The sequence below is a fragment of the Ambystoma mexicanum genome, chromosome 5q (assembly GCF_040938575.1).
Source record: "Ambystoma mexicanum isolate Mex_15411 chromosome 5q, UKY_AmexF1_1, whole genome shotgun sequence".
NCBI lineage: Eukaryota > Metazoa > Chordata > Amphibia > Caudata > Ambystomatidae > Ambystoma > Ambystoma mexicanum.
Genome location: NC_090933.1, coordinates 40,921,735 through 40,937,803, shown reverse-complemented (window position 1 = coordinate 40,937,803; position 16,069 = coordinate 40,921,735). Strand labels below are relative to the sequence as shown.

At 48.2% G+C, this 16,069-nt stretch overlaps 1 protein-coding gene across 3 annotated transcripts in view; it reads right to left on the bottom strand.

Annotated features, from left to right (window-relative positions):
* Positions 1–16,069, bottom strand: part of AFG3L2 (AFG3 like matrix AAA peptidase subunit 2) — a 1,716,771-nt gene that overhangs the window by 1,164,231 nt on the left and 536,471 nt on the right. For all 3 annotated transcript variants that reach the window (XM_069620479.1, XM_069620477.1, XM_069620478.1), the window contains exon 6: positions 6,331–6,405. In XM_069620479.1, coding sequence (XP_069476580.1) covers positions 6,331–6,405 — 75 coding nt within the window. The remainder of the gene's footprint in view (positions 1–6,330; positions 6,406–16,069) is intronic.

Below are 16,069 nucleotides of genomic sequence, written 5' to 3'. Positions count from 1 at the left end.
GAGGGGAGCCTGAAGGAAAGCTGAGTCATCCGGACAACACTGAAAGTTAGAGGATAAGGTAGAGATCAGGGAGGCCAAAGTGGCCAAGTAGAGGTTGAAAAACCAGCGTGAGAGGATAGAGCCCTGGGGAATGCCACAGGTAGAGAGAGGTGGCGGAGAGAATGGGACCACGATCGACCTGGTAGCGGAGTGGCGGTCCAAGTGGAAGTAGGTCAGTCACTCTAGGGTCTGATCTGTGATGCCCAGGTTCTCACAGAGTCGATTGATCAGGATGGCGATGTTGACCCTGTCGAAAGCAGAGGAAAGATGAAGGATGAGAATAGAAGGAATGCTGGAATCAAGGTTAGAGAGCAGCACAGGTGTTAAGGAGAGCAGTTTCCATGCCTCTGGCAGCTCTGAAGCCAGACTGATGGTCATGGAGACAACCAACAGATTCAGTGTGGAGAGTAAGCTGGGAGATGGCAAGCTTTTCCAAGAGTTTGCTCAGGAAAGGTGGAGATTGAGCGATAGTTTTCCAGCAGGTAGGATCAGCAGACTGCTTCTTGAGGAGTGGGTGCACAAGGGAGTGCTCAAAGGGAGAGGGGAACATTGCAGTGGCGAAAGAGTGATTACAGAAATCGGCCAAGGCTGGAGCGAGGGTGTCAATATGGGCTTTGATGGTTCTGGAGGAGCAGCGGAGCACCTGTTTGGACGACACTTTCATAGATCGGACTTGTCTAGAAACCTCGTCAGGTGTTGTCAGAGAGAAAGAGGAAAAAGGAGGAGGAGAGAAGAGATGGCCAAAATGGGCCGAGAGAGGAAGAGGACAGAGTACAGGATGTCCTGAGATTTAGCAGAGAAATGAGAGGCCAGAGCTGTACAGAGGGCATGGGAGGGAACAGAAGAGGTATAGACCACAACAGGATTGACCAGTTCCTTGCAGATTTTAAAGAGTTTGGCCGTGTTGTTCGAGGCCATGGAGACACTTGCTTTATTGTGTGCTCTCTTCTTGATGAGTGTTATTGCTTTGACTGGCATTTTGCTGAAAACAGTCTAGGTATGTCTAAATGTGGCCTGGCATTCTGTACTATAATGTTATTACGTGTTTACACTGGTCTACATTGTGCAGCCAGTTGGAAGCATTAATGTTCCTGTGCACTGTTGGTGACTTGCATGTATTGGATTGTGTTACCCTACAAAACAATTGCAAACACTCTGGCTTTATAGCCAATTTATCTCAGAAAGTGTGCTGTATATTGCATTGAAACACATATTTATATCTTTTTCCTAGTGCAGTGTGCGGCATACCCCTTCAGCAGCACGTTCATGCGTATTGTGCAAGCGTGACAGTCTAGGCCGGCCCAGAGTGTGGCGCAACCCGTGATTTGTTGCCGAGTTGGGGGGCCCCCTCAGCATGGCTCGCAGGGGGGCCCCCACATTTTGTGTTACGCCACTGTCTCCCCCATGAACCCCCTTGACCCAGCCTTTCCATAAGTAGATATATCTCGTTCTCTGTATGTTGTCTGACCACCTGATCTCTCAAGATATAGTCTTCCAGCCTCCCTCTCCCCGCCCCCCACCGCCGGCTCTCCTCCTCCCATTCTACCGAGATCATTGCGTGATCCGATACCGTCAGGCTTCCTATCTGTGTCCTACCAATTGTTTGGATCACTCCTCTCGCTGCCCAGACATAGTCAATCCGAGAGTACAACTTATGAACGTGAGGGTAGAAAGAGTAATCCTTCTCTCGTGGATGGGATATCCTCCATACGTCTCTAACTCCTCCTTCCTGGAGCCTTCCCAGCAAATGGACGGACATTGCTCCCATTGCATGTCCCCTCAAGCCACCAGACCTGTCCATCTCCCGATCTGCCACTAAGTTGAAATCCCCCGAAATTATTAGCTCCCCCTCCCCGAACCTGCACACCGCCTCCAGAAATTTGAGGAGAAAGCTCTCCTGACCTTGGTTCGGTGCATAGATCGATGCCACTGTGTACCGCTGCCCCCTCAGTAGTCCCTTTATCATCACGTGCCTTCCTTCCCCCATCTCGCCTCACTTTTGCCCCCTCCAATCTTAATGATCTATGCAGCAGTATCTCTACCCCTGCTCCTTTGGTCGCCGCTATTGCATGGTACTGTGTGGGATAATTCCTATGTCTAAGGCGCCCCTCACCACCTGTGGCCAAGTGTGTTTTCTGGAGAGACACAATCGCTGGCTCCTCCTGGTTTATTTTCCTCCAAACCGCAACCCTTTTGTTTGGACTGTTCAGCCCCTTACGTTCCGAGATATCAACTTGTGCATCCCGCCCTATATTTAAGCTCCCTTTGCCCAATCTCGACACCATTCGATCCCAATGAACTAGTGCATCCTTTCCCCGCAGCTTCATGCTTCTCCCCGAACTGCCGTAATTAAATTCTCTCTGCAGACCCGACACTCCCAGTTCCCTTTGTTGTAGAGAGTACATTTCCAACAGCAGCTTAGTTCTTCCAGAACTGGTATCCCCCCACCCCCTTACAGGCAAATATCCCTGGATCGATCATCCAGGTTCTCAGTGTGGTCCTCGCCAGTGGACCGCAAACTGTTTCGCCCCCCACTCCCCGCCCTCCTCCTTCACTTTTACCTCTCATCATCCTGTATTCTAGTCCGTACAACCCATAGCTACTCCAGAGCCTCCAATCACGTTTTCTTTGAATTCTTCGTGGTCCATCCTGAAGTTTCTCGGTCTTGTTCTCCAGGCCTTTCCTTCACATAGACGCTCGGTCCGGTCCCAGGAGCTTCACCCTGCGTCATCCCCAGTATCTTCATGCCCTCCTTCACCTGCAAGACTTTTCTTTCTTCATTGCCCATACGAAACTGCAGTCTTGTTGGGTAAAGCCACCTATACCTCAATTTCTGCTTATTCAACTCCTCTGTGAGTGGGTCTCATTGCTCTTCTTTTCACTAAAATAATCTGAGACAGATCATGATAAAGTTGGATTTCACAACCTCATCCAGCTATTTTCCCCTTCTTCTTTTCAGCCCTCATTAGCAGTTCCTTGTCCTTATGTTTGTGCAGCTTTACCAATATGTCTCTGGTCCTAGCCCCCAGCTCCACTCTTCGAATTCCCGTCCTATGCGCTCTGTCAATCCCCATGTTACGTGCATAGTCCTCCTCCACTAGGGTCGCAAAGAGCTCTCGGACACAAGTTTCCAGGTCTGCCCCTTCCATTCCCTCCCTTAGGCCTTTAATTCGCACATTGTCTCGCCGAGACAAGTTTTCTAAATCCTTGGATTTTTCCTCCAAGGTCCTAAGGCGCTCTTCCGTGCCCTGCAGCTGCTGAGACCAGTCTCGCCCTCTTGCTCCCAGTTCCGTTGTGTGCTCAAGCTCTTCTTCTTAGGGCCCATCAGCACTACTTCGCTCCTGGCCTATGTGCTCTCCCTTTCAACACTGCTCAGAGGTGTGCTCCTCTCATGCCTCCTTTCCCGGTTTCTCTGTACACTTTTGCCAGACTGTCGCCCTCCTCTCTGAAGCCCCTTGCATGGATCAGGACGATCCGTGCGCTCCGCTCTAGCACTTTCCTTCACCCCCCTCACCAGATCTATTTTGGGTCTCCCCCTGGGGTCGTCGTCCTCATTGGTCTATGGGCCCTCAGTGGGACCTTCTCCGTCCGGGTCTTCCTCCTGCCCCTCCAGGGATGCTCCCTGCACTCCCGGGCTGCTGCTTCTTCCGGGGAGTCCTCACTTCTCCTTCTCCTCCTACTGGTATCCTTGCTGCTCCCCACCTCCAGCTGAGGGGCTCCCCTCTGCTACCCCACAATGTTTTACTTTTTAATGCCTCTGGGGTCCCCTTGCTCAGATAGGGTCCTCTCCTGTTGTGACCACCACCTTCCGGTATTGAACCAGTCTTTCCAATTGCCCCCGGGACTTCCGCCTGCCAGGGTTGCCTTCCACCTTGTTCCCCCAGTTAAGCAGTCCATCTTCTGAGGTCTCCCTGCCCGTTCTCTCCCCGCTGCTTTCCGTTCCTTCTCACCTGCCCGGGGCGAGCACCAGCAGGAGCGCACAGCTCCCTCTCCCCCGCCGGTGCTCCAGCCCCTACTCAAGGAGAGTCACTGCGCCTTCTCAGGCTCCTCCTCAATGCCGCTGCTTCTCGGTACCGCTGCGCCGAATCCTCTTCCCGACAGGGCTCCCTGCCTGCCCTCCGCTCCACCGATGCTCACCTCCCCCCACAGCACTTCTCTGCACAACCGGAGGAGGGGGGGAGCCGCACACCGGGTGATCTGCTCCCACCTGCCGACTGCCCCTGAACCCAACCAGGGCTTCTGATCAGGTCCCGTCAGTTCCGGACCACTCCACAGCCTTCTCCACGGACCGTCCTCCTCTTCCGCCGTCAGCAGGGTCCGCCCGCCATTTTCCGCCTTGGCGACCGCGGTTCCCGCTCTGTCCTCGTTCCCTCCCTGATGTCTTCCACAGGGGATAGCGCTCGCTCAATGCTTCTTTACTTTCTTGCTTGACTCTGGTAAATATCCAAGCGTATTTGACTGTGTTTGGACTAATTTCACGGCGGTTCGGGATGGAGCTCTGCAGCTTTGCGTCTGCTCAGCCCGCCATCTTGGCCATGCCCCCCATCTTTCCCCTTTTTTAATGGCTTGGCAGGTGAAGAACGATGGTCTGGAGGGTTACCCGGTTGCCCAGAGCAATGCCAGTGGTTAAGATTTATTCAAGACCTTCCAGCCATCACCTCTTTATTTTGCCACTGTATTTGCTCCCGGCAACCAAACGTTTGCAGAAGAAATGTTTTCTTTAAGCAAGGTATGCTGAGACATTTTGTTTATCCGGTCTCCAGTACCTTTAATGTCATAAATATAGACGTTCATCACTAACACCAATGGGAGGTGGCAAAGAAACTCAGGGAATCTCTTCTCAACAGTCTGGGATGCAGGCTGCCAGACCACCCCAATACCCATAAGCTTGATGGGGCATTGTTCCAATTCACCACAATGTACAAGAGGCACAGCCAGCTTGTTTATTTGAAATATTCAAAAGCATAGAATCTAACAGTAATCCAATGCTAGATGCAAAACTATCCTGATGAAAGCTCATAAGAATATACAAGCAAAAATGAGCAGAGCTTAAGACCCTTCACTTTAGGCAAACAGACTTCTAATGGAAAATGGGATTTAAGTATTTTTCATAAAGACCCAAAAATGGGGTATGTTTCCTCTTAACCTCATAAAACAGACTGACCACCCCGCCGCCACCTTTACCACACAGTCACCCCCACTTTTATCAACCCAAGTGAAAAAAGGTGGGAACTGAGGTACAGAGGCATAGTGACGTAGTATATGTATGACACTCAGCGTCACCTCTAGAGCCGACGATCGAGCACCGAGTCAAGCCGGCTGAGTCAAGGTCCACTATGCACCCTGTTGAAGTTTTTTCTGAGCAGCAGAAGCTGGAAGGGGAATCTATATTTGTGCCCATCGGCTTCTAACACAACACTGTCAAAGCCTCTGACAACATCTTTGAAGGTTTTTAAACCGTAGGCTAAAAAAATACTTTTTCAGGTTGATGAGCTCTATTTATGAGGAGGAGGAAATCCCAGTTTTTGGTTTTGGACTAGATTATGACGCGCCTGGTGTTCCAGAGGTTCTTATCTCTGAAGAATCTAAGACATACCCAATGCGGATCAATTATAGACATCTTAGAACCACAATTGGCATGTGAATCCCGTTTTCCAAGTGTATGAAGACATAATTCAACAATTTTTTGAATTGTGTAGCAAACAATACATGCCAAGGCAAGTGAACCATTTCGAGCAAGCTATGCGGAAAAACGGAACTGAAGCAACGGGCACGATGCGTGCCATTTATACCGACGCTGATGTCATACTTGAGACGGATGGAGTCCGTCTAAGGACACTAGGTCGGCGACAAAGCATGGCGCCCTGTGCTGTGAAAAGTTTCAGAGCTGCAAGCTGGATATCAGAGTATATAAAAGATGAGGAATACATGTGAGGACAAAATCCATTCGAACATGAATTTCAGCGGCATCATATTATTCTACAACCAATCTGTCTCCTTCATCAAAATTTCAATCTTAATTTTTTTTATTCAGCCAACAATTTTGTAGGTAAATTCTTTTCCCCTCTACATTTTTTAATCAAAATGCTCATTGGGAACCACTGGGAGAACTGACAAATGTGCAACAATAAATAGCTTGGATGAACATGTTCGAATTCTCTACGTAGAATGGTTTGAATCAGACAGGTTAGGAATTTGCAGAAATATTAAGTGAAAAACAAAGCTACTGTGCAGCACTTTGGTTATTAGGTCAGTAAGAAAGCAGTATATGAAAGAAAACACAGACATTACCCCTTCAATAGGAAACTTTCCGGGTGTAAATACCACACGGACATAGCGCTTGTTTACTACTTCTAGCCTGTCCACCTGTGGAAAGAAAACAATTAAGCATATATAAGCCAATGAAAAACAAATATCAAATAAGCTAATCACAACATAAAACAACATGCCCAACACAAAACATTACATGTCCCTCAGTTTGCGCCAAGATGTTATTGAGAATATGTTGTTTATTTACTTTAGTAAACTTCAACCAATGAAAGCTTTCTATACAGATACATATAATTGAGAAAATAAATCCAATCCAATAATAAAAAAACAGATGCAAAATAACAGTTAAAATTAAAGAATAAATTATGCTTGTAAAGACTGGAGGGGGTGTCTGTTGCAATACTCACTATTTCATTGAGGTAGAGGCACCTCAGCCAAGGCTCTCAAATGGGAGTAATGGACTAGACAGCAAGGTTGAGGTTCAAGGGAGGTGATGCAGGCTGGTTCCTAGGTACAGTGAATCCCCAAACCCCCACAAAGGAATGTCTACACACTAGGTTATGTGCTAACACAGTTCTTTTATTAGATCAAATTAGGTTTAGGTGCATATATACAAATAAATACGACTCACGTTGCACTTAAGGCACTACTTCAATAGCTAAAACCATGGGCCTCATTACGAGTCTGGCGGTAACACTGCCAGTGCTACCGGCGGGTTGCCGCCGGACTCGTAAAATTTTACAGGCGCCTGACTTCCCGATGCCACCGGGAGATTCCAAGTCCGGCGGCCCGGGAATTCAGGCACCGGTAAAATGTAAGTTCCCATTCCCAAGGAGTCCCATGAGACTCTATGCAAGTGGGGACACGGAAGCACCAGAATCGTTGCTAACGGTGCCAGTGCTTTCCATGACCGGTCTGCCTACCGTGGCCGCTGCGCCCGGCAGGGTCAGACCTGTCGGACACAGTGGCTCCGGAAGGCAGACTCATAGTTTACGGTTCCGGAAACAAGGGTGCCGGTGAGCTTACCAGCACCCTTGTTTCCGGACTTGCAAACTTATAAGGAGGCCCAATATGTTCAATGATATGCGGTACCACAGTTATTTTAATGCACCACTCTGTAATTGGAATAAAATGCACCAAAATTACTATACACTGAGCCTCATTACGACCCTGCCGTTCCGGAAAGAACGGTGGTGGCCGCCGCCACCGTTCTTTCCGGACCGGCTGATTAAGAGTCCTGCAGGCGGGAGGTGTCACTCCTGCCAGGTCTGACCTGGCGGGTTTAACACCACCCGCCTGAAGCGAACATAGAAACACTGGCTCTGTCAGACGGAACCAATGTTTCCATTGTCCCCATCCCCATGGAGTCCTATGGGGCTCCATGGGAATGGGGACTTACACAATTCCGCCTCCGGAATTCCCGGGTCACTGGGGTCGTAATGCCCCGGTGATTCCGGGAATCACGGAGGCGGAATGGTAATACAGGTGCGACGGTAGCGTGCCTTTTTTTCCGGCTCGGTTACTGCCGGACCCGTAATGAGGCCCACTGTTTAACTTTAAAACCACAGTTGTAGAAATGCAGGTAGAATGATTATTCTGAACATGGCAGAATACTTTTCAGGATAAAATGCAATTCTGTGTGGAGATCCCCCTACTTGGGCAACCTGCAATAAAAGTTAAGTTATACTTTGTTTTTATATTAAAGACCCAGTCCTTATATGTTTATTAATTGGCTGTTTTTTCTCTTTAGGTCCCATTTCCCTAAAGTACCTGGGAAGCAACAGAGCAGCTGGTCCCCAAGATGAATCTGAGACCCCTGGATGGACCCTGAGGGAGGAAGCCCCTCTTCCTCATCAGAGTACCTTGGGTGCCTTGGAAGGCGAAGTGGTGGAGTCGCTCTGCTTTACTCGACAACACCCCTTGAGGATGAACCTCCCCTGGAAGAAGTCACCGCTGGGTCGTTGCTGTCCAGCAGAAGAAGGGAATTGAGCACGGTCAGAAAGGCAGCATTGAAGGTCTGTCGCAGTGGTCTCCTTGGTCGGGTTGCTACGCCGGCTGTTGCTGTCCCACAAAGCTGAAACTCACTGTGTACCTCGGCAAAGCTTGGGAGGTGAAGATGAGTCCTTTGGTTTTCGTCGATGACCTTCGGTGGCGATGGGTACAGTGACAGAATTAGGTGTCTGGTTTCGGTAATTCCTGGTTGGCCGCTGTCCAGTTCTTCGGTTCTACAGCCGCAGCACGGATGACAGGATAGCTTCTGGCGACTTGGAGTCAAGTACTGGACTTCGCTGCGGGCCACCAACAAGTTTGGACCCTTGGGACTCGTTCCTTGGTTCAGAATGGCAGGAAACCCACCAGCGGGCACTTTTTTGCAGTCGGTGACACTGGACTTGTTCAGCCGTGGACTATAGCTACTTGAGGATTTCTTCATTGGTTGGAAGTTTGCAAGATCCGGGAGTCAAGCAGAACTATGCCACGGTACCCCCTCTTCTGGGCAATAGACAGCAGTCTGGCTTTCCAACGGTCACAAACAGCCTCCTGGCCCTGGACGATGCAGGGGACTCCTTGGGCACAAGATGTCTGGAAAATCATCTTCTGGATCCACAAAGATACCTCGGCAGGACGGCAGGTACTCAGGATTGGCTTCCAGACACTTATGGTGAAGCACAGCAGTAGCATGATGTCTCATTGTATGTACAGGAAGAGGTCTCCTGTCCAGGTCCTCTCTTAGCAGTCCTTGAATCCGCACAGCAGCCTTTGGATTTGAAGAAGAATTGCAGCAGCAGATTTCCTCCTCCAGCAGGATTCAGGATACAAGCCTCCAGAAACACTCTAAGCTTCTGACTTCAGATTTCTGGCTAATGAAACAGAGGTAATTGAGGGGTCTTCTGTTTTACACAAATCCGCCCCCATTCACTCAGGGTGAGGTAGGCTCAGTCAGCCACTCGCATACTAGGGCATTCACCATGCAGCACCCAATCAGGCTCACGGGCATTCAAGCCATTTGCCCAAAACCAGACACTGAAAACAGTGGATATGTATTGGGGGCAACTCCCAGCCTTTCAGAGCACACACTGCATTCACTTGTTTCAGTCAGGGCTGGGTCAGGCAGATCCCAGGCCTTGTGACAACCAAAACCAAACACTAACAACAAGGAATGTGAATTGACTCCCCTTGCCATTCATTCAGGTCCCACCCTAGGGTGTACCCAAACAAGCAGTCCCTGGGAAGGGTCCTACCATTCTAGCAGGGGCTGTCCCAGAGACCTATATGGTCCTTCCACCCAACATCCAATCAGGGGAAGGGAGACAGAGCCAGGGCCTCTTAGGACTTTGTGAAACAGGAAGGGAAAGGCTGGAAGCCATGAAGCTTTCAGTGGCCATCATGCCTGTGTTCAGGAATCCATTGATTCCTATGGCAGGGCCTGGGTGTCCCAAAATGGGGAAGAACCGGAGCAACTGTAAAAATCAGCATGTGGCTGCCACCAGCCCATACCCTGCTCTGTGGGCAACATACAAGTGTTGCAGGAAGGGCAGTGTGCTAAAGAATATGTGCTGCACATGCTATGTGCTGTGTAGTGTAATACATGGAGATGAGACTCTGGGAAATAAATTGAAAGGTACTGGGAATACTAAGCTGAATAACAAGCGCCCGATCTTAGAATCCCACCAACTTAGAATAAAAAGTTTGCTGGGCTTGGAAGAACTGATTTGATTGAATAGGTCAATTCCCGACACTGGCTTTGGTGGACTCTGTAGACCTACATAGAGTGGCCTTTCCGGATAGAGAGCACCTGGACACCAGCATCATATACCTAAATACACCATTGATAAAGGAGCTGATTCTCACCCAACGAGAAGCTCTAATGAATATGTGGTTTGAAATTGAGCAAGTGCCGATTATGGAGGGAGTTACTCTGGATACAAAAGGCAAACAGAATAATGGGGTGTTTTGTGTGGGAAATTTGGTGGGTAACCAGAGGGGCACTGTGAGGCCTGCCTCTGAGAAGGAACTGGAAAACAAATTGATTGAGCTGCTGTCATCTCAACCTTGTGGCAGAAACGTGTACGATAATCAGTTAGCCCCATTGGAAGGGGAAAATAGAAACATCACTTTATGCCTAAAAATTTTGGAATACTAGAGGGAATCAACATTTATTTAGCAATCAAAGCTGCCTGGCTAATCTAAGAGAGGCCAATTGTATATGTTTACAAGAAACATGGATGACTACAACTCCCATGTTAGATGGCTACAAGATATTCAACCAACATGCTGAAGGTAGCCGTGGGGGAAGGCCTTCAGGGGGTCTGTTGATTGCTGTAGTAAATCTTGGTCTGAGTGGGATAATCATCGAAGGCTTACCCTTTGAGGGATTGGGGGTGGATCTTACTTCTGCAAATGGATCTCTTAAAATTGTGGTTGTGAACATTTGCTGGCATAAGGGATTATCAGCAGTGGATGTGTTTGTGGAGAAGGTGTGCCAGGTAATTGATGATTGGGTGGTGAAGAACCAGAATGGTCGAATTCTGGTGGTTGGTGATTTGAACGCAGATTGTGATTTAAAAAAAATCTCCTTGGGAACTCTGTGATATGCACCTGGTCCCAAGTCGAATCCAACTAAAAAGCCAGAATGGAAAAATCAGGTACATGGGCTTAGGGACCCTGGGCCTACAACCTCTGGTGGGGAAGAAGAATACTGATTGTAATGAGATATCTTGGCATACTTGGCATCGAGGGAATAGTTCTTCCCTCTTGGATTACATCTATCTTGATAAGTATCTGATGAACAGATGCATACCATTCACTGTTATTCAAAATGCCTGTAGTGACCACTCAATTCAGATGGCATTCTTTGACATGGCTATAATCACCAGAGTGTTCAGATCTCAGCCTCAGATGGTCTCCAATATGGCAGGGAATGCAGTCAGATGGACCTCCAAAAGTATTAACGCCTTGAATTAGAACATATGGGCTACCCTGAATAAAACCACCCTAGATTGGAAGATTAACAATTTTGATATTTATAAGATTCAGAGACTTATTGGGTCCTCTGTCTCAGATATTTCCCTGAGGATTACAAGAAGTAGGACTAGCATTAGGCATTTACACTGCAATAACCATGAGTTTGCCTTTGTTAAACTAACTATGAGGAGGGAACTATGTAGAATCCAGTGTTCTGAGTTGGATGGCCTCACCCGACAAATGAATATCAGGAAAAACAAACAAAAATGTAGAAATTACTGCAAATCTGTGAAAAATCTCTTATTACATCGGATGCTGAAGTGTTGTTGGGGGTCTTTATCAATGCGCAAGTTACTGTATTTTGGTCATTGGTGAACGGTCAAGACCCTAATTATGTAGTATCTCAGCTAAATCCCATTTCAGAGGTGGAATGGGTTGAGTTTTTTGTAAAAAGGTTTGGGGCTCCTATAAGTGAACAATGTGAGTGGGAGAAGGAAAGTTCTGGTACTCTGGTGTAACGCTCACCTGATTCCCACGGAGGCGCGGGTCTTGGCAGGAAGCTGTCTGTGACTCGAAAAGTGATGTGCAGGACTCGATTGGCTTCTGGGGTCGAACCTCTTTGCACCGTGTGTCGGACTCGAAGAGTGAGGTTTCTGCAGGTGAAAGAATATGGGGGTTAATGGTCTGGGTAGTTGAATGTCCCTCTCTCCCTCTCTCTTCCCATCTTTTCGTAGAGCCCCCAGGTCAACGTGCTCACCTTATATAGGTGAATGCTGGGCTCTCCATCTGCGTCTGGTGCAGGGTGCCGTTGCCAGTTCCTTCACTGGTGAAACATAGGCCTCTTGAATTCAGAGGATGGTCACCGTCGTTGTCTGCACGAGCGGTGAGTTTCTGGACACCTTTTGTCTTTATAGTCTTTAAATGCGTGGCACGTTTATATGCAGACTCTAAATAATGCTTTTCCCTTATGTATTGCAGGGCTCTTGAGATGGAAGATGAAGTGAAGCGCCTGGAAGTTTGTAAGTATGGCAAGCGCTCTAATTGTCTCTTTCCTTGCAGCTTAGTTCGTGTTAAAGAGACGCCGGAGTATTTGCAGGCGTTTTATTGCGACGACCGGGATGGACGTAAGTAAATACCTGCTTAATGTCTTTTCTTTTGCCTTTCAGATGTTGGTTTGCAGCGCCGGAGTCAGCGGAATGCCAGTAAGTTGTTAACGATGCTTTGTCTTTACAGGCGGCGATGCAGAACGAAGAAATCCGGAATCCACAGCGTGCCGGTAAGTATGGCAATACTTTTGCCTTTGCGGGTGGAGATGCGGCGTGACGAAGCGGCCTCAGCCGATCGATCAGGTGAGCAAGTGCTGCGTGTAAAGTTCGCCTTGCTAACCTGTTGTTTCTGTTCTTTGCAGGTGCTGATGATGTCTGGATACTGAAATGGTAAGTAGGATTCTTGCAGGTCCAGGATCAGAAGAAGAAAAGCCGGAGCAGACTTGGTGAGCGTTCTGCTGCAGATGCAGAATAACGCGAAGCACGCTTCATCTATCGGGTGTGGTTTAAATAGCTTTGGGGTGATGAGGCGTCTTCTTCCACGGCCCCGCCTAGGTAAGAAAAGAGTTCCAGTTTCCAGAAGAGTTCCAGTGCTGTATCCAGGGAGTGGAGCTGCCCCACCCAGGTAAGAAAGTAGTCCCTGTTCTTAGATAGCTTCTAAGTGACTGGTAAGTAAGCAGCATGGTCGGCTGCAGGTAAGTCCACCCAAGCATCCTTACACCTATTATGAGCCCGGCGCTTCCAGTGCCGGGACCAATGGTTTTGATGAGCCTGGTGCCACCGGCGCCAGGACAAGGTCCAAAAGGTCCCAGTGGGGACTGCTTCCAAGGACGTTGGGCTGGTCCTTGCTCCTTGGAAGCAGTGATCATGACATCTGGAATATGATAAACGGGAACCCCTTTTTGAGATTGGCACTATACATTTTCTAATAATGAAATGTAAAAGTTCACGTGCCTCGGGACCCAATGGCCTAACTAATAACACCTTTAAGGTGGATCGAAATCTTTGGGCCAATCTCCTGTACCTGGAATTTAAGGATATTTTCCGTAGAGGAATCACTCCATTGTCCTGGCGCACAGCACATGTGGTGCCAATCGTCAAATGTGGAAGCAGGTCAGACCTGAAAAATTGGCTGTTAGGAGGTGTTTAGACTTACCATCATTGTCATCTGCTGCTATGTAACCTAGTTACCAAGGAACCATTGCTGTTATTATTAAGCAAGAGTTCCACATTTGAGCAGCAGAGAGGATTGAGAGCAGGAGGAGAGACAGATATCCTGGCTCACAGCTGGGGGCCTTTCTCTTGGATGTACTACTAAATAAATCCTCACTAAAGACAAAGACTGCTGTGAAGTGTGGTCATTTACTTATTAACATTGGCGGCGAGGTTTGGGCCAAGGAGAAAAGGCCCCCAGCAGCGGCAATAATTGATTATAGGTTGGATGCACTTGGACGGAGTGTCATATTAGAAGTGGAATTGCAGGCGAGAAACACGGTCAGTGTCTCGGAGTGGAGTGAACCACTAAGGTGCATCCTGGAGCGGAGCACGAAGTCTGAGGAGGTGGTCAGTGTCTCGGAGCGGAGTGAACCACTAAGGTGCATCCTGGAGCGGAGCACGAAGTCTGAGGAGGTTGAATAGTGGATTGTGATTTGTAACTACGAGAGACAGCGCTGACAGGACCAGCAGAGGTCCCAACTGAGGTCAGTCACTTATGTTCTGTTGCTATTGCCTTGATTACTCACGGCCCCGACGTTGCACACAACCCCCGCGGCTTGCAGTTGTTTACCTTTGAATGGAACCCGGCTGTCGGGTGAATGAATGGTCGACCACGAGCGCGAGGAACTCCCGCATTGGAACTCTTAATGTTGCAGCCTTGCGTCACGTCAGCACGCAATTAGACTAAAGGACCTGGAAACGTGGCGGCCATCTTTACGTCGTGTCAGTAATACGCTTCGGATAAACGAGACGGCCCGATTACATTGACACACAGCAACTGGTTGTGCAGTCGGACGCCGGCCCTGGAATGGTGAATTAAACTGGAATCTACCTGGTGGGTCCACACCTTGTAATTTTGGTACAGTTGTGTGACGTTTTGGAGTGTTTGTTATCTAGGAGTGACATTTGTAAATTCACAGCATGGCAAACGTACCAGCCCCAGTATTCTTCCTTCCTACGCCAGGTAAACCTAAAGTGCGGTGGTTAGACTGGAAGGAGGGATTTCACAAATATGCACTGGAAGCATTTGGACCCAACTTCTCTAATGAGCACAAAGAGGCGCTTCTTTTTCACTGCTTAGGTGCCGCAGGGCAAGAAGTGGTAAAAAAACTACCAGAACCTCCAGACATCCCTGATGGGGGGCCATATGAGAAGACTCTAGCGAAATTGGACAAACATTACTGTGTTGAAGAAAATATAATTCTTGAGAGGTACAAATTTGCTACGAGAGCTCAGAAAACTGGAGAGAGTATTGAGGAATTCGTAACTGCTCTTGGAGGCTTAGCCATCAAATGTAGATTTGACCATTGTCGAGATGAGCATGTCAGGGATCAACTGATGATTAAGTGTTCTAATGATAACATCAGGAAGGAGTTATGGAAGGAAAGAAATCCTTCTCTTGACAGGGCAATTGAGATAGCGAAAATGATAGAACACACAGACAAATGTATAAAGGTTCTCCAACTGGATAATACATCTCAGGATAAGTCCAAAACAGATGACAATGAAGCTGCCATACACAAGGTTTCGAGAGTGATGCAGAGAAGTGTGGCAGGAACTTCGCATCGCCCTTGGCAAATGGGTAGGAGACCTGAGGGTCGTCAAGGTCCCTCCACCAGAGTATGGGGACAACAAGGGTCATCTACCAGAGGACCGCCGAGTGAGAATAATACATTTAGGGGTGGCAGAGACTCTGGTTACCCGAGAATTGCTTCAACTAGGAGGTGTTTCAGATGTGGGAGTTTGTCTCACATAGCATCTGACAAAGAATGTTATGCAACACACATTGTATGTAATGAATGTGGGGTCAGGGGACACATGGCTAGATGCTGTAGGAATTTCTATACCACCTCAGGCCAAATACATGAAGTCAATGCGGATCAGGAATATATCTCAATTGACGATGTTGGTAGGGAAGTTATTTTCTCTGTCAATGCCATTGATGGTAAGGTCAAGAAAAAGAAACCATATGCAACTGTGCTAGTTGGGGGTGTGCCAGTATCAATGCTCATGGACAGTGGAGCAGATTATACTTTGATAAGTGTGCATGTGTGGAGGGAGAAATTTGGATGGTGTACATTGTGGGAGAATGTGGTGAGAGCAAATGCTTATGGAGATGTGCCTATAGAAATTTTAGGGTGCTTTGAAGCCGAGCTCCAATTCAAAGACAGGAAGGCGATAGGGACTGTCCATGTGGCCAACAGAGGTGGAGAGCTGCTGTCCTGGAGCGATCAAGCAGAGCTCAAGATAAGACTTGAAGCAAGTCACCCAGAACAGGTGTTGACTGTTGAAGGTGAAAAATCTGTCTCGAGTACTGTCATGGAGGGGGGCAGAGGGCAAACTAGTGTCACTAAGTTAGGGTGCTTGAAAGGATTTGTGCATAAAGTTCGTTTGAAGAGAGATGCCATCCCCAAAGTTGCCAAATTACGTACCATTCCTTTGGCTCTTAGAAAAGATGTAGAAAGTGAATTGAAGAAAATGGAAGGTGAAGGAGTGATAGAGAAAATTGATTCCTCAGAGTGGGTTAGTCCCATTGT